This window comes from Oreochromis niloticus, linkage group LG12, assembly GCF_001858045.2.
Source record: "Oreochromis niloticus isolate F11D_XX linkage group LG12, O_niloticus_UMD_NMBU, whole genome shotgun sequence".
NCBI classification, from domain to species: Eukaryota; Metazoa; Chordata; class Actinopteri; order Cichliformes; family Cichlidae; genus Oreochromis; species Oreochromis niloticus.
The window spans coordinates 36,332,595-36,358,758 of NC_031977.2; the positions used below are offsets into that span (position 1 = coordinate 36,332,595).

Consider the following 26,164-nt stretch of genomic DNA (forward strand, 5'->3'; position numbering starts at 1 on the left):
CTTGATCAACATTCATGACAATTTGCATAATAATGATGAAGAAACTGACGTCACAGCCCATTGTTAGTCAGTGCTGCTAGTTTAGATCTTGGAGTGAATAATAGTACACGCCCCCCCCCGTTAACTAGCCTGTTACTGTCCAATAAAAAAAACATGAGGACACCACAGGCATCGCCAGACCAGAGGTCTATGTCCTCGTATATTGGCATCCAGTAGTAAACCAACCAGCAGTGAGGGATATAATGATTTATCAGCAGTAGCTTTGAATGCACTGATGTCTTATTAGGGACGTACGGGGGAAAATATTTTATGTAAAATTCAGTGTATTTAATGAAAACAACACTGATTTACATGCTGATGAAAAAAAATTGTTAACAGAGAAAACGTCAATCCAAGCTGAAGGCCTTCAGTGACTTTATAGCAACGCGGAAGTGAGCCCTGGAACAACCAGAACCCTCAAGGATCAGTGATGTGATGGCAGTGGGTGCAAACAGACGAGTATCACAGACAAACGTTGACAAGCTCAAGATTAATTTCATTTGTAAAAGGTCTTCATCCATTTTCTGTGGCTGAACAACCTTCTTTTAAAGAACTTTTATTGACACTGAATCCTCAATGCAAAGTCATTTCCAGACCCACTCTCAGGACCAGAACAGAGGGAGCTGCCAATCAGATGAAAAAAAAACTTATACGTTGCACCTCAGTAAAGTTAGCTTTGCTGCCACCACTATGGACTGTTGGACAGTGCACCAGCAAAGATTCATAGGGGTCACAACTCATTGGATAGATGAGGAAACCTTGGAAAGGAGATCTGCTGCCCTTGCTTGCCAGAGGTTGAAAGGGTCCCTTTGATGTTCTAGCTGGTGCCCTTGATGACATTCATTGTCAATACTATTGTCAATACAAAATAAGGGGGAAAGTGGTAAGAACTACAACAGACAGTGGCTCAAACCTTATTTTGTTGTCAGCATATTCAACTATTTAAAGAACAAAGTATTTAATAAGAATATTTCATTCATTCAGATCTGGGATGTCTTTTTTGTGTTCCCTTATTTTATTTTTTTTGAGCAGTGTATTTTCTTTACAATTTATTTTTCATTTTTTGAAAGTCTTTTTTTCCCCTGACTGAGGACTATGAACATTTGCATTGAATATCCACTGAGCTTTTTTTCTTTTCCTTCACATAGACCATATTCTTTTTTCTTATATTTCCCATATTTCTTTTTTCATATAAACAAGCAAACTGGCATTTTTTATGTTCTTTAATAAAATTGATGTCTGCAAATAGTCCAAGAAAAAATTATCAGTTGTAACAGTCGCAATTGTGTAATGTCCATTTAAGACAGTCTAAGTTAATGTTTAGTGATATCACAAGTGTGCGCCACTGCCCTCTGTAGCGTGTGGGAGAAGCGTGAGATGGACTTCATATCTTTATCTCCCTAACTCAAAGTAATGTTACGGGTTGTATGATTGCTGCTCACTTCATGTATGATAAGCAGCCATTCAACCGGGCCTTGTAGGGTTGGTAAAGAGTGTGTTTATTAAAGGACAAACACTGTGGAACTCCCACTACCACTGTAGTCATGAGTTTTTGACCGTTCTGCGGAGTGTTTTTGCTGCCTCCTCTCAACCACTGAATACAACCCATGTTACACAGTCAAAAGATATATTTCACTGCAAGTAAAAGTTGTAGTAAAATTAAGTAAACCACAAAAACAAGTACAAAGTTAAAAGTTTAAAAAACTTCAAGTGTCAATTATATTAAAGCTTTACATCAAATATTTTATATGACAGATATCTTTTTGATGATGTTTTAACACTACTCATATGTTAAAGGATAGAACTCAAATTCCTAAAACAATCCTCTTTTTCCGATTTGAATTTTCCACTTAAAAATATAGAAAGAAAAAAAATTAAAGAAACAAATTCATTTAAAAAGGAAGTCAGTGAAATTGGGACTATAGAAAATATGAAAACACATACAACGAAAAAATTAGCATATTTGTACATGGAAAATTTAGGGTCATTACATATTTTCCCAGTGTGACATTTGATATGACATAAAGAACATATGGACAATTTCATTCTGTTATTATTTCAGTCCCTAAATGACAATAAAAATGATTATGAGAGAGAGGAGCAATTGTATTGCATATTACAGTTTTTTTCAGTCGCTAACAAGCGTTTGTCCAAACAGTTGTCACATTTGCAAAACTCTAAACACAATTAGCACAGCATCGGTCTGTCGTGGCCATACCATTCACACATTTCATGTCGTGTTCACCCAATATGCAGTCAGTGAACACATTTCCACAATGCTTACATTTTCTTAACAGACAAGCTATACCTCCCAACAAAATTATGGACTGTGTTTGTAGTATTTACGAATGTTAACACACAACATCCCACAATAGCAAAAACAATATTCCAAACCTTAGATACAGTATAAAAACCTCTGCTTCTGCAATGATATCAGTACAAAAACAATATCAATATCAAAAATATATCTCAGCTGATAATAAACAAACAATTGAATAATTGACACACAGCTGATTTATGTTGGGTAAATTGGGCCAACCACAGCTTATTCCAGTCTGGCTTAGACTCAGTGGGGTTTATAAGGCAAGACCTTGAGGAGTGATGTTTTTGGAAACAAAAAAAAGACAAACACTGTAATGTCTGGTCGAGGAAGAGTAAGAGCAAGGGGCCCAGGGAGAAGAGCAGGCCCAAGGAGAGGGCAAGGTAGAGGTGTAAGAATGCGTGGTGGTGGCATTCCAAGGGCTGCAAGAACAGTAGTCAGTGATGAAATTCGTGCCACTATCATTGACCATGTAATCAACCATGGTCTTTCACTAAGAGAGGCTGGTGAAAGAGTGCAGCCCAATTTGAGGCGGTCAACGGTTGCCTCCATTATACGCATCTTTCAACAAACCAACAGGTAAGTATTGCATTTTACATGGATTGTTTCTATTCTCACTTGACATGTCAATATGGTCATACAGTAATGCATATGTTGAATTTTTTGTCTTTCTAAAGAATGCAACGTCTTCCACCCTCTGGGGGAAGAGGAAAGCTCCTCAGTAATGATCAGGAGCTTGCCATTGTAGAAATGGTTGCTGCAGATAATGCAATAAAACTGCGTGAAATCCAAACTAGAATTGTGGCGGACCATGAGATATTTGACAATATCGATAGAATCAGCCTCACAACCATTACGCGGACATTGTCCAAACACACAGTGCGGATGAAGCAGCTCTACACTGTTCCCTTTGAGAGGAACAGTGAGAGGGTCAAGGAGCTACGACGACAATATGTCCAGGTATAGTATATATTCAATCCAATGTCCAGTTCTATAAGCTTTGCACTTTGCAAGTAGGTAACCTACACAATACTAGGTTACAGTACAGTATGGTATACAGTAATAACATGACTTACATAAACTTTATTTCAGAGAGTTATGGAATTGGAGGCCAACCAGGCCCCTCATGAATTCATATACATCGATGAGGCAGGATTCAATCTGGCCAAAAGGCGTCGACGTGGACGAAATGTAATTGGAAAAAGGGCCACAGTTGATGTGCCAGGACAGAGAGGGGCAAACATTACCATGTGTGCAGCAATTGCAAATGCAGGATTACTCCTTCACAGATGTCAGGTTGGACCCTATAATACAGAGCGCTTGCTTGCCTTTCTCAATGATCTCCACCAGCGCCTGGTTCCAGAGCAGGGTCAGGAGGGTGAAAACATGAGGACCTTTGTAATTACCTGGGACAATGTGGCTTTCCATCACTCGCAAGCAATAACAACATGGTTTGAAGTCCACCCAAGACTGGTAAGTCTCTTCCTTCCACCCTATTCACCTTTCCTCAACCCCATAGAGGAGTTCTTTTCTGCATGGAGGTGGAAGGTTTATGACCATCAGCCACATGACCAGATGTCCCTCCTTGAAGCCATGGATGCTGGCTCCAGGGACATCACAGTTGACGATTGCCAAGGGTGGATCCGACATACCAGGCGGTTTTATCCCAGGTGCATCGACTTGGATAACATCAGATGTGATGTTGATGAAAACATGTGGCCTAACCCTGAAGATCGCAGAGATTAGATGCAAATTTTTTGCCTTTTTTTTAGCCCCCCTCCCCCTCCCCCCCTTTTTATCTTGGCTTTTTGCTGTTGTTTTTTTGTTCAGAATGCTCTTGTGTGTTTCATGGATATTTTGTTCACTGTAAGCAATACTGTAAAACTTTCTCTGTCCTATCATACCGTGTTTCTACTGTACCTCCTGTAGTAAACAGTAAAGAAACAAAAACCTGTTTGCTTTTTACTGGAATGCTTTTGAATGTGAACATTACTGTACATGTGGACATACAGTTACCAACCAAGACATTTCTGGTGTCAAAATGGTGGATTGCATGTTTCGCATGCAAATACCTGTAAAACTGAAACATAAAAGTCTATGCAGTTTTTGTAATGTCAATAATAGCCAGTATTTTGAAACCTGGTGTACTTTGATTGACTGCATGTACCTTGTGAAGTGAAAACAAGTGTTATTCTTTGGCAGACTAATTTCATTTTGAGTCAGATTTATAGTGTTTTTGTACAGTTAGTGTGTGCAGGGAAAGATGTGTTCTATTTTGAAATGAAGAGTTAGTATATATTTAACAAAATGTATTTTTGGGAAGAAAATTATCCATTTGGCCAATTGTGTTTTGTAGGTGTGAGTCTGTGTTAAGAGTTTAGAAAACGTATCTGAAGTATGGGTAGGCGCTTGTTAGCGATTGGAAAAAACTGTAAATATTGTACATCAAAGAATTTACTTAACATTGCAAATATTACACATACACTACAGATATGTATATTCTTATTAATCTTCACTACCGGGGATGTATCTGACAGGCTCTCTAGACTCATTAAGAATATGGAGTCCAGTATATTTCATAAATCTCCAAAAATACTGGCAAAAAAAAAAAAATAATGGGGAAAAAAATATGAAAAACTACTGAAGGTCTATAATGTTCATGATCAGAGGATAATACAGCTGCTCTCATAATTCTTTTTTAGAGCCTTTATTTCTTCCTCATGCTTTTTCTTCAAGTCCTCAATTTGTTCTTTGAGAAATTTTTCTTTGTGACTGGAGAGTTCATCCAACTGTTTGTAATCTTTACGTTGTCTCACTTCTGTCTGCTGCATTTCTCTCTCATGTTGTTGTTTCAGTTCTTTTATTTCCTCCATGTGTTTTTCTACCAGAGCTGTAAAGTCTTTGGTGTATTTCTGTCTGAACTCATTGAACTCTTCAGCCTGTTTTCTGGCTTCTCCTTCATATTTCTTCTTCATTTCTTCCAGTTTTTTCTTATACTTTTCCTCCAGTTCTTTCCGCTCCTTCTCCTCTTGCTCTCTTCTCATTCGATCCTCTTCTTTTCTCTTGTTGTCATATTTTTCTCTTTCCTGTTCGTATTCTTCTTGCAGTTTTCTAAGTTTTGCTTGTTTCTGTTCATTTTCTTGATGTCGTTTGTCCCACCACTCACTCTTTTCCTTTTCCCACTTCTCTCGTTGGTTTCTCATCTCTTCTCTGCTTTGTTCCAGCTGTCGGTCAGTTATTTCCTTTTCCTTTGATTCTGCCTTTAGTTTTTTCTCCAGATCTATACGCTTTCGTTCCCACTCTTGTTGTTGAAGTTCATCTTGTATTTTCCTTTGGCGGTCCTCTGCTTCTCGCCTTTCCTGTTCTCTTTTTCTCTGTTCACGTTCATCCTTTATGTTATCCTCCATTCTTTTAAGTTGTTTTTCTATCAGTTTTCTCTCCTGTTCAGTTTCCACTCTCTGTTCTTCCATTCTTTTTTCCATTGCTTTTATCTGTTCCTCATGTTTTTGTTCAAGCTCTTCTTTCTGTCTCATCATCTCCTCTTCCTTCTCTTTTAGGATCCTCTTCACTTCCTTCTTTATTGCCACCTCAGCCTCTTGGAACATCTCAGTGGTGTAGCAGCTGCCTCCATTTTCGTGCACCATTACCTCAACCTTTGTCAGCAGCTCACTGACCTGAGCCCGATTCTTTGCATCCTTATTATTAAAGACATGATATCTGTCTCCACAGTCATAAATCAATTTTTGTACAAATTCATCACAATCTTCTTTTATGTAAGTCTCAAATGTTTGATCGCCCAGTTCATCTTTCCTGGTGAATGTAACAATAATGAAATGTTGTGAATTTTTCCCAAAGTATTTCTTGATCAGTTCAACGGTATCTTTTTCCTCCTTTGTAAACCGGCCAATTGACAGCACCAGTAAGATCACATGAGGTCCAGGAGACAACATGGTGATGCATTTCACAAGCTCCTGCTCAACTTCATCATTGGACAGACTCGTGTCAAACAGACCGGGGGTGTCGACCACAACAACAGGACGTCCATCGACCTCTCCTTCTGCTTTCTCACAGTACTTTGTCACTGACTTCCCGCTGGGTTTAGATTTAAAACGTTCTTTCCCTTGCCGTAGGCCCAGAATGGTGTTTCCAGTTGCGCTCTTTCCACTGCCAGTCTTTCCAATCAGAACCATCCTGAGACATTCATTGTTCTGATTTCTATCATGAACACACATATCCCTTTTTTTTCTTAAATCCAGCATTTCAGCTTTAAGTCTTGTGTTAATGTTTTTCTGTTCTACCACTCTCTCCATCTGAGCTAATATGAACATGTCTTTTGTGAAGGATTTGGGTCCTGTCTCTCTAACCTTTTCCACAGCCTGGACCAGCTGTGGGATCTGCTGTTTGTTGTTAATGTTGAGAACAACAGATCTTCTGCCACAGCTCTCACAGAGCTCCTGGATGTCCTGGTTTTTTTTCACAAAGTTAACAACAGCTGGAGCTGTAGGATCTGAGTCCACAGTGAACAGAATCATGGTGAAGTCATTGACTCGAGAGCTGAATGTGTTCTGGATGGTCTCTAATTCTCCCTTGTCTTCATCAGTGAGGGGAGCCACAGGTAGGACCAGGATGAAGGCATGGACACCCTCAGGATCACAGAGGGAGATACACCTGAGTGATTCCTCCATCACTGCCTCCTGAGGTTTTCCATACAAGGCAGGCAGCTCCACCAGGGAAACCCAACGTCCACACACCTCTCCCTGATGTTTAACACACTCTGATGAGTTGGAGACTGAATGAAGCTCAGTCTGACCTAAAATGGCCTTGGCTGCTGACGTCCTCCCTGCTCCTCTCCTTCCACACAGAACCAGGTTTAAAGATGGTTTCAGTTGTGTGGTCTCTTCAGTGAGTGTGAGGCATTTTCCTTTATTTTCATTCACAATGTCCTCAATCTTCTCCATTAACTGTTTGTGGTCTTCCTCAAACACATTGTAGTGTCTTCCTCCACAGTCACTGAGGAGTTCATTCACACAGAAACTCATTTCATTCTCATGTGTGAAGATGACCATCGAGTATTTAAAGGCATTTTGATCAAACAAACTCAGGATGACCTTCAGAGTTGCTCTGTTCTTTTCAGTGAAATCAGAAGGTTTCACTAGCAGCAGCAGAACGTTTGGTCCAGGAAGGGAAAGAGTCACACAGCTTCTCATCTCTTCAATAATTGCTTCCACAGTCAGACTAAACATGTCTGGCGTTTTCACCACTGTTACTGGTTTTCTTTTCCATTCTCCGTGAGCCACCTCACATTGCTTGCTCGGGTTTAATTTAAAGAACTGAGAGTGTTTTTTCTCTATGATGAATTGGCAGAGCGTTTTCTTTTTGACCTCACTTTTTCCAAATATCACAATTCTGAGTCCAGGTGCTGTAAATTAACAAAAATACTAAGATTAAGACGCCACCAAGCACGTTATACAGTATATATACAGTATATATATATATATATATATATATATATACAGTATATATATATATATATACAGTATATATATATATATATATATATATATATATATATATATATATACACATATATATATATACACATATATATATATACATATATATATATATAAAACGTGATTTACTTACACTGTTGGGAATAATCACTGGGAGACAAGACAAGACTAGGGCCGACATGGGAAGATAAGGGAGTCAAAAATAAAAGGAAATATAATATAAACTGAAATCAGGAAAACCAAACCTGGGAAACATAAATAAACAGAAACCCCAGGAAATACTGAAAAGAGACAAAACTCAAAATACTGGGTCATGGACCCAGGGATCATGACATAAACAATAACTTACCAATTTCCATTGTTGGACCAAATTGAAAGGTTGATGTTTTTTCTTGTTTGAGGTTTTCCTGCTCAGAAGTCAGACCTGTTGCTGCATCCTCAAATACATCACAGACCATGTGTCCATTGTTCTCTTTTGCAATTTGAACCAAGCGTGTTAGCAGCTCTGCACGTTCAAGCTTCTTCAGCATCAAATGTCTGTATTTGCATTTTCTGATAAAGTCCTTTAAGGGTTGATCTTCTTCCATCAAAGCTGAGCTCTTCTCTCTGGGAGTTGATTTCAGAACCAATGAATGATCAAATGATTGATCGCTGAATTCTTCAAGGACTCTGCAGAGCTTCAGTCTTTGCTCCTCAGTGAAGTCTTCAGGCTGTAGAACCAACAGGAACGCATGAGGTCCAGGATCAGAGAGCCTCACACAGGTTTCTACATGTTTCTTCAGTTTGTCCTCAGAGATGTTTGGAAGCAGCAGGTCTGGGGTGTTAATGACAACTATTTGTTTTTCCTTGAAGGGTGTACTGAATTTCACACAGCAGTCAGCTGCTTTTTCAGTACAGAACTTCTCCTGTCTCAGTATCATGTTCCCCACTGCTCTCATCTCTGACCATTTGTTCCCCAGCAGAACCACCCTCAGCTCGGACACTGCAAAGAGAAATAAATCATTTATTTCCAGACAATTAACTGAAGAGAATCAGAACAAGAATTGACTATCCATACTTCAAATATAAAATTGTTGGGTTACCATACCATACCAGCTTTATCTATAAAGCATTTTAACATAAAACCAGGGCTCACAAAGTGCTGTACATATACAAATAGCATAAATAAACAAAGATAAATAATAACTAAATAAATCAAATCAAACATTTTAAAACAAATCGAGTCAACCCCTTAAAAAGTACCAAAGGCTTCAGCAAATAAATATGTTTTGAGAAGAGTTTTAAACTCAGAAAGAGAAGAGGCCTGCCTAACGTGCAAGTGCAGATCATTACACAACAGGGATGTTTTTCTTCCACACACATCTATAAAAAAACACATATAATAATAGATACATTGACACACAGAGACATTTAGGTAGAAGCACATATACGCATACAGAACAATAGACACAGAGACCTGCACCCCGACTTGCATGCACATGTAACACACACAAAGCTACATGCCTACACACACACCCAAAACTAGACACTCTACAGACACACAAGTTACAAACACTCCTACATTCACGTATAAATTTCATTTAAGAAACATTGAGTAAACATGTGGAGTTGGTATCTGTACTCAGGGAGAGGTTAATGCACAATGTGTGTACAGTTTCAGAGAGTACGTGAGATACGTGTGACCTGTGACCACTGGGGGGTCTGTGTGTTCATGCTGGCGACAAATTGTTTACATCAGTGCAAAGAAGGTCTCTGTGTTCAAGTATTACCAGATATGCAACTGGGCCATATGTAAGTTGAGGCTGGCAAATGTTTCTTTGCTATTCTTCACAGCATGCAGAAGGAAACCAGTGCACATAACAGGCATATCAAACTGACTGGGAAGTTATAACTATAGTCTAAATGCAATGGATACAATAAACATGCATCATTACAAAAACTTAAATATTAGGCATTGATTGAAAGGTTATTTCTCCCCTTAAGTTAGGGAATTAAAATCAATAAATCTTGCAGGAAATGCATTCATTTCACCCAACAGTTGTTTCAACACCAACGAAAAAAACATTACATAATACACCTCCATCACACAGACATATACATTTTACACAGACTTACTGTTTGGTGGCACTAACTCATAGCTGGAACTGCGTGTCAGTGGTTTCATATCATCTGTGAGCACAAGGACAAAGACACATTTTTAGCACTGATTTTTAAATCATAACTTAAACACCGACTTTGGGGGATTAATACCGCTCGTGTGGTGGAGTATCACCAAAGTGGAAGCTGGAATACTTTCTCATTGCTCCTGATTTTATCACTTAGGCCAATAAGCTTTTAACCTATGATGTTGTAGCCCAGTGGCAAACATGTGCACTTAGAGACTGTTTATTGTAATTATTATTAAAGGGGTTTTATTCTATTCAGTTGAAAACACTCACAATTGGAGAAAGACTCTAAAGGAAAAACCCAAATTATTATTATTTTTTTTTTTTTTGTCTGTCCCATTTGGTTCTTAAGCCGTCAGAATTGTTGTCTGAAGACCAACAAGGATACCAAATGGATTTATTTTGCCAAATGGATCATCATGGCATTGCCGTATTGGTCCATTTGATCAAACTTTGTTGTTATTATTTATTTTATTTTCAGTTGTTACAGATGGGACAGACATGATTGGGGGATAGGAAAGGGAGAAAGAAAGAGAGGAAGGAAAAGAAAAACAGAAGGGAAAAGGGACAGTGAGAAAGGGCACTTACAAAGACAAAGAGAGAAAAAAAAATCTCCTGGATCACCTGTTGAGAGAAAAAGAAGAGAAAACAAGCAAAAACCAAACAAAACAAAGCAACATACTAAACACAACACCATCACGTTAATCTAGCTAAGTGTGAACAGCAGTAAATACTAAATATTGAATGTTGTTGTGCAGCACGCAGGACAGACAGCGTACAATGTGCTTTGAAGTAGCAGCTAAGAAAGGTGTAGTTTATGTCTACGAACAGTGAACACCCGTGTGCACACCTGTGTGGATCAGCGCGCTTGTATACAAAAGGTTTCCCCATGTAACGGTCTGCTAGAGGGTGTGGAGGGCCATAGCCCCGTCCCCCAGGGCATGAAGCAGGCATGGAGGAGATCCAGGCTCCAGACATCCAGAGGCCCCAGGCATCCAGAGTGTGGGAGTCCAAGGAGTACCACTGGAGGGGCATCCGTGCCAACCTCCTGGGAAGGGCTGGGGAGATCCCCAGACGAGGGGTCACCCAGTAGCCACGGAGCAGAAGCCAGAGGGGGCTGCACCGGCGTGCCCGCCAGCTCTGCCGGCAGCCAGCTGTGCCAGAGTGAACCGAGTCGCAGGCCCCGAGGCCGGAGGCCCGAGGGCCCCCTTTGCCCCGGAAGAGGCCTGACCGAGCGACAGGCACCAGGCCCCGCCAAGTAGCCACCGGGAGTGAGCTGGTGCATACCTGAGCGCCCAGCCCCGGACACCAAGAACCACCATTGCACCGACCCCTGAGGGCATCAGTTACCAGCAGGGAGTGTGGTGAGGGGAGATAGGCCTCCACACTTTGGAGGGCCTGGGAGTACCCAGGGAGGTGGAGTCTAAGACCCGACCTGACATATAGACACAGACAAACAGGCACACACAGACACAAACATGCTTTCCCACCCTCATGCACACATATACAAACACTCAGCACTCACCCGACGTAGGGATAGACATACATGGACATGTACACACAAACATACTCCCCAAACATACTCTATGCCCCGGGTCCAGGTACCCTCGCCCCCAGAGGGGGAAACGGCACCCAGACCCAAGAGATGTACCCTTTCCCCCGGGGTGGAGGCAAGCAGACCGCCCCAGGGTCCGCAGCAGCAGGGAGGCCAATCGGACAGCCAACACCTCCTCCCAGCCCCCCGCCCCGATGGCTAGTAGAGAACGGGGGTGTGTGAAGACCCCATACCTCCCTCCTCCCGCTCATGTGTAGTGTTGCTGCGTGTTGTTCTAAAGTGCATTTAAAACAAGGGAGGGCATGGTGCTGCTGCCAGAGAGCAGCAGGTGTTAGCACGCCCCTCCCGAGAACCCTCAAGGTCTACATGGATTTAAAATTGAGAGGTGGGCACCGGCGCCAGAGGTAGGTTTGAATACACAGACCGTCCACTGGACGCCGTTAACGTAGTCACCCTCAAGGCCCTATATGTATATGTGTGTGTGTGTTATGAGAGTGTGAATAATGTGGATGTCTAAGTTGTGGAATAAAATTGAGGCACAGGTGGCTAGAAGGGGACAGAGGGGGGGGGATGCCTCCCCTGCACCCTGGTGACACACCCGCACCCCAAGGCCCTACCTGTGTGGGTGGGTGTGGTGGAGCGGGAAGAGGGAGGCAGCCGGGGATGGGGAGGAAAAGAAGGGAGGGGCAAGATGCCCCTCCTTAGGGCCAGCTCCTCCGCTGACCCCAGTAGGCACCCCCGTCCTCTAGTACCCACCAAGGCAAGGGAGCCCAGGCCCATCCAGACCGGGCCTACGGCAGCAGCACCGCCAAGCCCCACAGGACCTGGGGAAGCCCACCCTACCCCACCGCAGAGGAAACTGTACCCACCCCAACATTTAATCATCTCCAGACTACACAAGACATCAGACACCCAGGTTAGGTTTATTCTCCACCTCTCCTGTGTCTCTCCCCCACCTGCAGAGTGGACTTCTGCAAGGATGGAACAACCTCCCTGCCAGTTGAAGAGCCCCCCAGTTAGGCCGATGCACCAGAGGCCCCCTGCGCCAGGGCTGAGCCCCCGTGCACCCACCCGCCCACAACCCCGGCGACACACCGACGAGGACCGATGCCCCCAAGGCCCAGCCAGAGCCCCATCACGGAGACGAAGCACCCCCGAACCCCAAGCCCCCACGCCTGCCCCGGATCCACTCAGGGGCAGCAAGGCTACCAGGCCAGTAACCTACGTCCGCCAGTACAGACCCTCCCTCAGCCCTGCTGCACGCAGCCACGATGAGAACACCCTCTAAGAGCGACCAGAGCCACTAACCAGGTTATGACCACAACCCCCCGGGTTGAGCCCTCCAGGGATAACGTCTCTAGGGGTTCTCCAGATGCCCTAAGCCCGTCCCAACCTCCACATCAACCACAATAGCGAAGGCGGGACCAAACCACAACCCCCCACCCCCACTAGGTGATGAAGCCGATCAAAGGAGCCCAAAGGGATTGATCAAATGTGGTGGCAGAGGCTGTATAAAGACTAATGTGATCTATTAGATGGTTTTTATATTGATTAGAATTAAGATTATTTTTATTTTTCCAGTTAAGGAGGACCGTTTTCTTGGCAATGCATAGGGCTGTAAAAACAATGTGGGCTGTGTTTATTTCTGCAGTGACCTCATCCAAGTTGCACAGCAAGCAAACCCAAATTATTTAGTATGGAACTGTATTTTTTCTGTTATTTATTCATTTTTGTTTTTTAAAGGTTATTTTTTTGACCTGGATACAAATGCAGTTCAACCAATGGGATTGTTTGTCCCATCTTGTATTTTCATGTTTGGTTGCGCTGCTAAGGCTGCTTAGACCACATGCGCCATAGCTGTACCTGTAAGAGAAACGTGGTAGCTGATGAAACAGCGAAGCTGTTGGTGTCTGCTTGATTAGCTGCCAGATTTGGAAATACGAAGCTAGTTTTATGAATACGAAGTGCTTTGCACTGATCAGGTTTTTTTGGAATTGGAGAAAGGAGCTGAGACTCCACGGAGAACTTTGGATTACAGACTTTGTGGAAATCCGTAGAAGAGGAATGATCTTCCATTGCAATAGATGGCGAGCCACAGCCCATATAGAACTGAATCTTGAAGTCTGCTTGCCTGAGCTATGGTAGGATAAAACTGTGCAAACCATACATCGATCGTGGACTGAACTCACACCAATAAACTGCCAGATCACCAAACAGGCCTGAACTGGATTATATTGACACTTTAAAAGACCCGGGTCTGACATTCTTTTATTTTGGGTATCTGTGCGCGCACACACAATTTTGGTTATTATTGTCAAATGCAATACAGTGCACAAATTTCAAATACAGTTGAACCATTGCTTCATTTGTGGTTGTGTTTTCATTGTGGTTACCCATCCTCTAGGCTCCTGCCGTTCCTGAAGTCTTCTGATTTGCCCATTGTTTATATATTTTGTTACATGCTGGTTACAATTGTTGAGAACGAAGTATTATTTTTTGTCATTTTTGTTATTTCCATTTATTATTTTATTTTTGTTAAGTCTATTTTTATTATTTTGTTATTTCTGTTATTACTGTCATTACTGTTGCATCATAATCATGTAGCAAGCATATGTATACAAGAAGTATTGATACAAGAGGTATTGATATTGCATTCAGATGTTCAAACATATTGGTATCATATTAGCCTTTATTACAGGTCCAGTAAAAAACCACTTTAAACTGTTGAGTTGAATTTATAACCCGAAGTGCTTTTGAATTTATAATTTTAATGTTTATGCAGACTGCAGGGTGAAAGAGTAACTCTGTGCTAAAAGAAGACAGGAAGTTATATGTCTTTGAAGTTACATGCTTTTGCAGGAAGTGAAACCAAAACCAGAGTTTTGATGATGCTATTATCATCTTTTATGCATTTATACGTCTGATTAAGCTTTGATTAAGTTTTAAGTAGTTGTAGTAGATTGAAATATTTGTTTTATATATTTTACATAGAAGTTAAGATCATCACAACACAGGATGGCCTTAGCTTGGTTGCCTGGGTTGAGGTCAACTAAGGTGCAGAGAGCAGAGGCAAACTCTGTGCACGCACAGACAGACACATACACACACACTGTTAGGGTGTAGGTGAGAGTTGACGGATGAAGCAGTAGATGCACGATGCGAGAGCTGAGCTGGCTTACGGGAAACCACCGGGGAGAAGATGGAAGCCAGTGTACTTTTAATTGTGCCTTAGGTTGTCGAATAGAACATTTGTGGTTTTGAAGCTGATGTATGTGATGACGCAATGAGGGGGCGTCACTAAATATACTCGGATGCATATAAAACTGTATTTTGATGTTTGGAGGATGAGATTGTGGGGCTGTCTGCTTACGGAGTCCGCTCATTCTCCCACGCGTGTCATTTCATTAAAATCATCGTCTTTACCCTTTGGACCAGTGTGGTTACTTGCATTCCTCCTGTGTTTCCTTCCCTATATTTTTGAACCTTAACACAATGTACCTACATCATAATCATAAACCCCTCTAAAACCATATGACATAACGTATGCCATGAAGTGATATGCATCTCTCTACAAGTAGAGAGTAATATCAAGGAGTATTAAGTACTGACCAAGTAGTGGCACCAAAGAGTTGATGTGTGACAGTACCAGTTTGTCAAAGCTCTTCATGGCCACTGACATGACTGCCACTACCCTTAAGTCCTTCAGCCAATTTAATTGATTTTAATTTACTATTATTACTAAATTAAAGTATTAATATTACTTTAGAACTCTTGGTCATATGGCGATATGGTCAGGCTCATTGCCTTATGGGGGTTCACCTGCTTTAGGGCCTTCAAGATCTGTGTGTCACTTGTAAAGCAGAGTCTGCAGGGTCATGGGAGAATTTGGTCTGGGATTCTGTGTTAAGGTTGTCGAATCTTGCATAGGAACTGTTCAGGCAGTCCGCCAGGGTGACATCTCTGATCTCAGTGCTGTCTGTATTGTTCTTGTAGTGTGTGACATACTGGATACCCTGCAGCATATCACCTGTTTCATTTTAGAGGCTTCTAATTTTTGGGAATGTGTGCTTTTTGCTGCAGCTCAGCTTGTACCAAGCCCACTTATTCAGCAGAGATAGGAATCACCAGACACCCCATATTACGATTAGGGATGGGTATCATCAATGATTTCTACAACTGATTCAATTCTGATTCACAAGGTCCCAATTTCAATTCGATCCCCGATTCGATTCAATTCAATTCAATTTTGACTCAGTCAGAAATATTATAATTATGATCATTTATCTTGGATATGTACTGTGGAAAGAACCCTATAAACCTTGTAAATTAAAAATGTTTAATTCAAAATTATTTCATTATTTCTTTGCCATTACAAACTCAGTGTAAACTATCTAGGCATAAAAACAAAGCTGACAATTCTGAGATGTGTGAGTATCACAGCAGATGCCTTTGTGTCAAAGTAACTCAGGATAAAACTGAAAAACACGAAGGAGATTTTCCTGAAGTGTAGTTTGATCTTCTTTTGCTGCTGGTTCAGTGAATTTTGGTCGGCGCAATGAAACCTGCAGCTTCAGAATCTATGAGATGTCGGCTTTCAGCGCCGACAGCGTGTACGTGTGGTCGGGTAAACAATCCACGTGTTGTGTTTACATCTTTGTGCGGAATCTGTTTTCCTGCTCTAATTTTCTGTTTTAGCCGTTTGACGGTTTTTGAAATAGTTTTCTGAGCTTTAACCTGAGATTCTGACGTTTCTGGTGTAACCGAGCACTTGTGTAGAATAAAATCCCCAAAGAAATAAATTTACAGTTTATATTTATTTTTTTCCTGTTCCTTTCACCTTTGCATAATGTTCAGCAACAGCACCATAAGCCCTTCCTTCTCTGAGTTGATCTAATCAAATTTCACCACTGGGGAGAAATGAGAGGCAGCTATAACAGATGTGATGTATTGAGGTTTTGTTGATGTGACCACTAAACACGTGATGTTACCTTGTCCACCATTTTGGGCGTGTGATAGTCACAGTGAAAATGTGCACCAGGCCTCAGGTGCACAGGTCTAGAGACTGGCCTGCAATCATCTGGCAACCACCAGTCATGAGGGACTCCCTGACAACCCCTGTTGCTACGAAAAAATGTGTTTTCTCCAACCAGCTGGCAAAAACCTCCTTCAGAGTTTCTTGGACACTAGCATATTGCTACCACTGTGGTTGATCAGAAAGTTCTAGATCAACAATCAAGTACAAGCAGTAGGTTACTTAGAGGCATGGTGTGACAAATTTCATAAATTTATTTTTGTTTTTGGCAGGCCTTTTACCTCCTTACCATCAGAATGAAAACAGAACCCTATAATTTTAGAAGACTTTGCTTAACCTTCCAATTATTTGATTACCACTCAATCAAAAGGGATATTTAATCAAATGTACATTGCATTGTATATTTGTGTTACACTAGATGGCTGTACTGTGCTATCTTTAAAGAAATGGATGGTGGATGTGTTAGTGATGCAAGTTTATACTAATTTTATGCTTTGCACAGCTTTTAAAAGTGCTGTTTGGTTTGATTTTTAATTGTAATTATTTGATGTACAGAAAAAGAAATCATCCATTCACTGATCCACCTAACCCCATCCATCCACCAAATCAAGTGTCAGAGATAAATCTTTTGGAACAACCTTCTAAAACCCGTGTTTACATGTGCACACCGTCAGATGTTCTGTGAGCTTATGTAATCACCTTCAGTTTGATTTATTTTTTAAATAATGCTTTGTTACAAGGATTTAAAGAATGACTGGACTTACCAGTTCCTGCAGTTGCCATCATGTGACCTGCACCTCTAAAAACATTAAAAAAAAAGAATTATTAATAACATAATTAGCAAGTTTTAAAACAACACAAGGGAAATTTTACTTATGTCAGTGTTCTGTGATCTGGATGACTTATCATAAAGCTATGTCCTCTAACTTTTCAGCATTTTTACAGAATTGTTTCACAGAGTGTTTCACACACTGTTCATTAAAAATGTTCTGCAGTTACATTGGTTGAAATTCAGTTTTCACATAAGAGTACTGCAATAAAGCAGTAAACAAAGTGACTGTAGCAGCTGACCTGTGCAATGTATAGAAGCACACCAAAACATTATTTACTGTCAAATTATCAGCCATCTTTGTTTTAATAAATTGTCCTGTTGTTTTCAAAGGAGCTTGGAAAGAAAAGCGTCTGGACTTCTTTGAGTTGCTTGAAGACGTTTCACCTCTCATCCGAGAAGCTTCTTCAGTTCTAAGGGTCAAATGGTGGAAATCTCAGGAAATCACATGATAGGGTGGGGCCAGGTTTCACATTGAGCTCACCCGAAACTCTGGCTGATTAGGACCCACACCCACTTTCACACCTCGGCTCATGTGATTAGGTAGAGGATCATCAGGGGGTCCTTTGTCCCTCTTTGGGGGGAAACTCTCACTGGGTTTAAATCTGGGACTCTCCACCATTTGACCCTTAGAACTGAAGAAGCTTCTCGGATGAGAGGTGAAACGTCTTCAAGCAACTCAAAGAAGTCCAGACGCTTTTCTTTGCAAACTCCTTTGACTACAATGACCTGGATGACTGAGAACCTTCACAGACATATTGTCCTGTTGTTTGGAAAATGTTGCCTGCTGACCCAAGATCAGTTCCATCTGTGGTGACATTCAAAACCAGCTCAAAGGAGTTTGCAAAGAAAAGCGTCTGGACTTCTTAAAGTTGCTTGAAGACATTTCACCTCTCATCCGAGAAGCTTCTTCAGTCAAATGGCCGAGAGTCCCAGATTTAAACCCAGTGGGAGTATCCCCCCAAGGAGGGACAAAGGACCCCCTGGTGATCCTCTAATCACATGAGCCAAGGTGTGAAAGCGGGTGTGGGACCTAATCAGCCAGGGTTTCGGGTGAGCTCATTGTGAAACCTGGCCCCACCTTGTCATGTGATTTCCTGAGGTCAGATGGCCGAGGATGTGAGTGGGCGTTAAGGCGTCTGGGGAGGGAACTCAAAACTGGATTATAGATGGCAGACAGTTGGTGTCGTAAACCAGTTATAGTAGAGATAATCAGATAATCTTTTCTTTGCAAGCTCCTTTGACTACGATAACCTGGATGACTGAGAACCTTCACAGACATATTTGTAAAGTTTTATTTTGCTGGTTTCACTCCCTTTCATTCCCTCCCGTTTTTAATCGCCTGAGTTCGTGTATAATGAAATATGCTGTATAAATTTGCTATTACCATTAATGAATGTTAAAACATAAATTAACTGTGGTTTATCACAGGTGTATTTTCAGTTTCTCTGAACACTTCAGAGTGGCCTAGTCAAAGTCCTGACCTAAATCGGATTGAGATGCTGTGGCATGAAAAAGGAAGTTCCTGCTCGAAAACCCTCCAGTGTGGCTGAATTACAACAATTCTGTAAAGTTGAGTGGGCCAAAATTCCTCCACAAATCTGTAAAAGACTCACTTAAAGTTATCAGAGATACTTGATTGCAGTTGTTGCTGCTAAGGGTGGCCCAACAAACAATCAGGTTCAGGGGACGATCACTTTTCCACACAGCATCATGTAGATTTGGATTTTCTTCCCCTTAATAATAAACACCTTCATTTAGAAACTGCATTCTGTGTTAACTTGTCTTAATTTTGTCTAATATTTAAATTTTTTGTTGATCTGAAACATTTAAATGTGAAAAATATACAAAAACTTGGAAATCTGGAGGAAACACTTTTTCACACTACTGTGTCTATAACTCTCTGAACTCACCAGAGAAAACATAAGGTGAAGAGATGGCAACAAAGTTAGAGAGCAAGCAACTATCCCAAAGGAAGAATGAAAACGAGTCTTACAGGAGACTTGCACACTTGCCCATCCTTGTAAGCAGCATGTACGTGTGCAGGCTCCAGAGATGACATAATGACAATGAGAATATTAAATAAATCAAATAGAAGTATTAGCACTAAAGTGGACATGCATTTTGGGTGTGCTAAATAGGAACTAATGAAGATGGACAGGCCAACGACTTCTTAAATTCAGTCTGACTTTTGATCACTTTGCTCAGTTATAGTTGAGTTATGTGCACTTTCCACTGTGGTGCAGTAGTAACCTTGGAAACAAATATATGTCAGTCAAATATGTACGCGGACGTGCCCGAGTAAATAATACTACACCCCCAGGGGCGGATCTAGAAGGGTGGCATGGGGTGGCAAGTGCCACCCTAAAATAATCCCTTGCCACCCCAAGTGCCACCCCAGTTTTGCATATGACAGTGTTGTTTATTAAAATAAGATAGCATTAACAGTTTGAGCGTAGTTACAGTCAACAGTGAAGATAAATGCTAAAACTGAATATATTGCATCGTGTTCCCCCCTCCGCTATTAACAAATGGTTCAGCCCATAGCAGGACCGGGTTTTTTCTTGTTTTCAGTAGCAAGCGATGCTTATGATTGTGCCAGAGCATATTTTGAACAACACCATGGGAATTTCAGATTGTACACAGCAAGGGCGTAGATTTGGTTTTGGCATTGGTGGGGACGGATGATTCAACCACCGAACCCTGCCCTGTTTCTTTTTTTTTTCCTTTTTGTCTTTGCTTCTTGATAAAAAAAGGAGAAATATACTTGCCTACATATGCTCTTCTACATGCTTTTAAACCATTTAAAATTACAATTCATAGTTTTATATGTGAATTATATAATGTTAATTTACTATTAAACAAATGACTGATTTTAGAGTTTAGTTTACTTCAGTCATATTCCATATAAATCAGGTATCATACAAAAATAAAAAAAAGCTTCAAATACAGTCATGACAATAAAAGAATATGACTTTAAGGACTTAACAACATTACTTCAGTTATAGTGCACCAACATCTCTTACACATTAGCACTAAGGGAACACTGAATGACCTGCTGGTTTTTGTCCATAAAACTACTCATCTAAGATTACCACAAAGTAAAAGATCTCTCAGCAAAATTATGCAACATTTTAGGCACTATTGCCCCGATCAAATCAGTGAGCTGGGATTTTATATTCTAAACATGAACTACTGTTACAGCAACAGACATGGACTACTGGTGCCCCACACAACAACTCAATGTCCACTATGTGAAGGAGTCTATACTACTGTTTATACTATACTGTCTATACTATACTGTCCTGGTGGACATGGCAACACTTTTTTCATGGTTACATACAGTTTTAGACTGATGTGGGCCAAAGCCTAGCACATACCTGCCAACCTTGAGACCTCAGAATTAGGGAGACATTCAAAGGGGTTTTTACAGTGTTTACTTATCGGAAAAAATAAGTTAAATGTCACCGGCCTGTTCCGGGGGTGTCCAAATTCAGAGGCTGCGTCCACCCGGCCTTCGCGGTCTAAGTGGGCCGGGTCCTCCGAAAGCCGGGTAGACCGGAAATGAGCGACTGTGAAATTGGGGGGGGGGGGTCTAGCCTTCATAATTACGTCACCTCTGCCGTCTGCTCCTTGCTGTCTAAATAAAATAATATATTGCGTAGATTCTCGACCATCTCACACTTCTGTTTAATCAGTTTTCTGTTTGACATTTATTCAGCTGTGTGAAAACCCCAGAGGAGCCCTCCCGAGGGATTAATAAAGTTTTATTCAATCTAATCTAATAACTTTAATCTCAGCCAAACCGATTTACTCACGAACAAATAAAACACTGAAAAAGGCCAAACAATAACATGTTTAAGTTATTTGAGGTTTACACAGCTACATTCTCGCCTGAAAATATGTTAAAAGTTTATTTTGCGACCCAGAAAGAGTAATAAGAGTAATATTAATACTAAGTAGCTGCAGTAGTAGTAGCCATTGTTGGAAACTGGAATTGGCTGGGCCAATCTAGGATATGGTTTTTCAGTTTTGTTGTCTGGGTCGAAAATCGGGAGAATTTGGGGAGAATGGTGGCTCCGGGAGATTTTCGGGAGGGGCACTGAAATTCGGGATTCTCCCGGAAAAATCGGGAGGGTTGGCATGTATGGCCTGGTATTGCTTGCAACGTTATTATGACGGACACATTTTATGAGTGAACTTGACTTTAAGTGACTTACAGGTTTCTTTGAAAAATACTTTCTTATAACCAGGTTCTTCATTTTTGCTGCCATCCTCCTGCTGCAAGGAGGTCCTCACAGTGCAGGATTGCTGCTGCTAAAACTAAACAAAGCTCCCTGAAAGGCACAGCCAATCACATTGGCCATATTTGTCACATGAGGTAGAACTCCAGTAGAGAACGTAATTTAACTCTTTCTGCACCGCTGGGTGAATGAGACGTTGACAGATCGTTTTTTCTTTCTATCGGGTTTGTATTTCTTTACCCGAAGAGGTCAAATTATTGGTGGGGACAATTCAATAATCGCTGGATATTGGTGGGGACATGTCCCTTCCGTCCATGCCAAATCGACGCCCTTGGTACACAGGTGCCAGTCGGACGGCCAACTCCTCCTCCTAGCCCCCCTGCTCCAGCAGGCCGCAGAGAACGGGGGTGTGAGAAGACTCCAAACCTCCCTCCACCTGCTCATATGTAGTGTTGATGTATGTGTGTTCTAAGGTGCATTTGGAATGTGGGGCCTCCCTGCTGCTGCGGAGTCGGGGCGGTCTGCTTCTCTCCACCACAGGGAAAAGGGTAACACCACCTGTGTCTGGGTGCAGTTTCCCCCTCTAGGGGCAAAGGTACCTAGACCCGGTTCTTAGAGTACGCTTGGGGAGTGTGACTGTGTGTACAGTGTCTCTTTATGTCTGTCTCCACGTTGGTTGAGTGTGGAGTAATTGCATATGAGAGCATGAGGGTGGGAATGGATGTTTGTATCTGTGTGTGCCTGTATGTCTGTGTCTATATGTCAGGTTGGGTATCAGACGCCACCTCTCTGGGGACATCTCAGGCCCTCCAAGGTTTGGAGGCCTATCTCCCCCCACCACTTCCCCTGCTGGTGGCGGACGCCCTCAGACATCGGTGCGTTGGTGGTTCTTTGTGTCCGGGGATGGGCGTCCAGGTACGCACCGGCTCACTCCTTGGCGGCTGCTTATCGGGCCTGGAGCCTGGGGCCACTTCGGAGGTGGGATGCCCTCGGCCTCTCGGCCTGGGGCTCGGTCACTCAGGCACAGCTGGCTGCCGGCGGAGCTCACGGGCACGTCACTGCAACCCCCCCTAGCTTCTGCTCCGCGGCTGCTGAGTGACCCCTCATCTGGGACTCTCCTTAGCTCTTTCTGGGATAGTGACGCGGCTGCCCCACTGTTGGTCTTCCTTGGTCTCTTGTGTTCTGAGGGCCTCTGGATGTCTGGAGTCTTGATCTCCTCCATACCTGCTTCATGCCCTGGAGGACGGGGCAGTGGCCCCCCCACACCCTCTAGCAGATCATTACATGAAGGAACCTTTTAAAAAATCAAGCGCGTCCATGCTCACAGGTGTACACACGGGTGCTCACACACACAAACTACACCCTTTTTGGCTCCTACCTCAAAGCACACTGTGCGCTGTCGATCTTACGTGCTGCACAATAATGTTTAACATTTAGTATTTACTGTCATATTCCCATATATCATTCTGATGTTGTTTATTCTGTTACTCTTGTTTTCTTCTGCTTGTTTTCTTTTTTTCTTTCTCAACAGGTGATCCAGGTGATTGATAGATGTATTTTTTTGTCTGCTTATTCTGTTGGTTTTTGGTTTTTGCCCTTTTTCCACATCCCTCTTCCCAGCTGTTTTTCTTTCCCTCCTTCCTTCTCCCCTTTCTTTCCCTCAGTAAAGTCTGTCCCGCATACAACAAGTGAAAATAAAATAAACAATTAAAGGTGAATCAAATAGACCATTACGGCAAGGCTGGGATGGTCCATTTGGTAAAGTAAATCCGTTGGGCATCTTTCTTCGCCTTTAGACAATAATTCTGATGCAAAAGAACCAAACGGGACAGGCAAAAAAAAAAAAGATTTTACACAGGTGGTTGGATGTTACACTCTGGAAATGGAAGGAAGGTGAGTGTTATTAACCCTCTGTGGTCCACGGACACGCTGCACCTCTAAATCACATGACTGATCTAAGCTGACATAGCAACAAGCTGCAGCCACGCTGAGTCTGTATTTCAGCCCACATTGAAATTTCGGACTTCAAAGTTTTTAAATTTTAATTACAGGCCAGTAAATCCAGAGTTATGATAATATATATAAGCCACGCTTTTTTCTAAATACTGTCGTCACGTTTTTGTGTGTGTGTGTGTGTTTTAAGCGTTTTCTAAGGACAGCGCGAAAACAGTAAAGAAAGGAAAAAAATCCACCTCTTTCCTATCGGTGGAAAAATGTACCATGTTGACCAATTAAAAAAAAAGTCAACACCTGGGATTTGGTTGTTTAGGAAGAGGGAAAAGTTTTGGGAGTGACGGTAACGGCAGCGAGACAGAGCGAGCGAGTGAGAGAGAGAGAGAGAGAGAGAGAGAGGGAGAGTTTTTAGATGTGGGAGATTTGTGACGTTTAGTGTGGAGTTTATACTTAGTGTGTTGTCTTGTCTTGTGTAGTTGTTCTGTTGTGTAGTCGTTTTGTTTTGCGTGTCAGTGAGGGCACTAATGAATGTCACTAAGGCACATTTGCAACATAAACACTGTCACTAAGTAGAAAACCAGCGGAGTGATACACCTGCTGTTGTCAGGCCTGCAGGTTTATCCCTGTGCTGTTCTCCTCTGTCTTTTACTGGCACATATCATTTGTGGGGCATCTTATTGCAACACCTGATTGTTCTCTCACTTTAGTTTTAGTAATATTTTTAAATGGTTGCATAAAATGAAAAAAAAAACAGCAGGTGTATTGGCTGCATTTTTAGATAAATAGTTGTATATGTTTACAAAATGTACAATTTATATTTGCATTTCAAGTTATAAAAATTAACTCAACATGTCTGTGTTTTTTTTACAGTAAAAAATACGACTAGGATTGTAGGTTCTTTGTGTGATTTCAGATCAGTGATACTAATGCAGTATGTCAGTGAAAAAAAAAATAACTCAATTCAGTTGAGCTGAAAAGAATGATACCAAAGAAGGCAAGGGGAAAAAAATCAAATGAAACAATCTGAGGGTGAAATACAAACGTAAACTCAAAAGGAGTCAAAAGTGGCCGATTGTATTTCAGACCTCAGAGGGTGAATCCAACAAATCATGAAAAATTAGGTTTACATTTTTGTTCATGACAGTGCAGATTTCTGACATTTAGTGTAATTTAAGCTGTAACAATTTGATAGTTTTCTAACAAAAAACAGTGAAACTTAAGTTAGACTTGTGTTTGTAAATGAACCGCCCCATGTTGTGTAGCTTTCTGGATTTTATACTTATTGGGCTACATGTTTATTTATTATACAGGCTATACAGTAGATAACATCAAAACTCACATGTTTTATGTAACTAAAGTGTGTAATTATGTGGGCTACAGACAATAATTAAGTTATAGACTATATTTATATTTACCGTAACCACCTGCATATGTGTTTGTGGGGGGCCACCCTCATGCCACCCTAAGAAAATTTCTCTAGATCCGCCCCTGTACACCCTACGCCATTTCCGTGTCAAATCCGCATTTATCTGAACTAAAACTAAACCTGAAGTCACAAAAACTTCCTAAAATCAGGAGTTCAGTGAGATAGAGAAGCCTATTTCTGTCTCTTTGTTTAACGAAGCTGATTGCAGCACATGCACCGTTTTATCAGCAAAAATGGGTTGAACACAAACTCACCAGAGACTCTTCGGTCATGCGACTAATTTGTCCTCTCGTGCAGCCAGTAATCAATTATTATTAAACTCAGTCAATATAGCCAACGCACTGACTGCATCCAGCTTTTCGTCTATATATTTCTTTTTCGTTTTAAAACGTTCAGCTTGATTTGATTCGAGGGCGGAATTTATTCCGATTTGCTTAGAAAGGTTCCTACTGAAAGACGTGACGCGGAAGTATCTGCGTGGTGGCCACAGTAAGAGCTGTTCCAATTCTCCAAACACTGAGGAAAGGAGCTTCAATGCTTCCTTTATTGCTTCCTTTAGCATAGGATACACTGGACCATCCTTTATGAAAAGGGAGGAGAAAATGCCATCCCATAATTCATTGCGACGGATCATCCGACTATTTATGAAAACCAGCGACATCAGTTGCCCAGATCATGGAAATGTTCATTGTAACTGCATTTTTTGTTTCACCCATAACCTGCTGATATATTTATATGTTTTAACAATAGTCTGTTAAACTCTCAGATGAACTCTGAATATCACACTGCGGAATAAAAACTAGTTTTTGCTGAGTTGTTGCTGAAGCAGGCAGAAAACTAAGCTCAATAAGCTCAAGATTGTAATCTATATTAACTAAAAAGAAGTATGTTTATTGTTCTGTATAATCAGTGTTCATTAGTAATGTCCTTTGCTTTAGGATTAATTTTTACTTTAGTCCAGGTCAACTGGAATAGGTGATGGCTGGAGGAAATTTTACTGCAGTCACAGAAATCCTAAACAGAAAGGAAAGGAGCTACACAGCAGGTAAATATAAGAAAATAAGATGTGTTTAATTTTATATGCCTTG

General features: G+C 41.5%; 2 protein-coding genes across 2 annotated transcripts; one reads left to right on the plus strand and one right to left on the minus strand.

Annotated features, from left to right (window-relative positions):
- Positions 1–1,720: 1,720 nt before the first annotated feature.
- LOC100702798 (GTPase IMAP family member 8) lies at positions 1,721–25,667 on the minus strand. Its single transcript, XM_019365403.2, has 5 exons — positions 25,331–25,667; positions 17,389–17,423; positions 9,988–10,041; positions 8,222–8,854; positions 1,721–7,778 (listed from the first exon to the last, which is right to left on the minus strand). The coding sequence occupies exons 2-5, from the start codon at positions 17,408–17,410 to the stop codon at positions 5,023–5,025; spliced, it is 3,465 nt and encodes a 1,154-aa protein (XP_019220948.1). The 5' UTR covers positions 17,411–17,423; positions 25,331–25,667; the 3' UTR covers positions 1,721–5,022.
- LOC109194514 (uncharacterized) lies at positions 3,014–4,972 on the plus strand. Its single transcript, XM_013267832.3, has 2 exons — positions 3,014–3,319; positions 3,452–4,972. Exons 1-2 carry the CDS (start codon positions 3,038–3,040, stop codon positions 4,103–4,105), a joined length of 936 nt encoding a protein of 311 aa, XP_013123286.2. The 5' UTR covers positions 3,014–3,037; the 3' UTR covers positions 4,106–4,972.
- Positions 25,668–26,164: the final 497 nt, after the last annotated feature.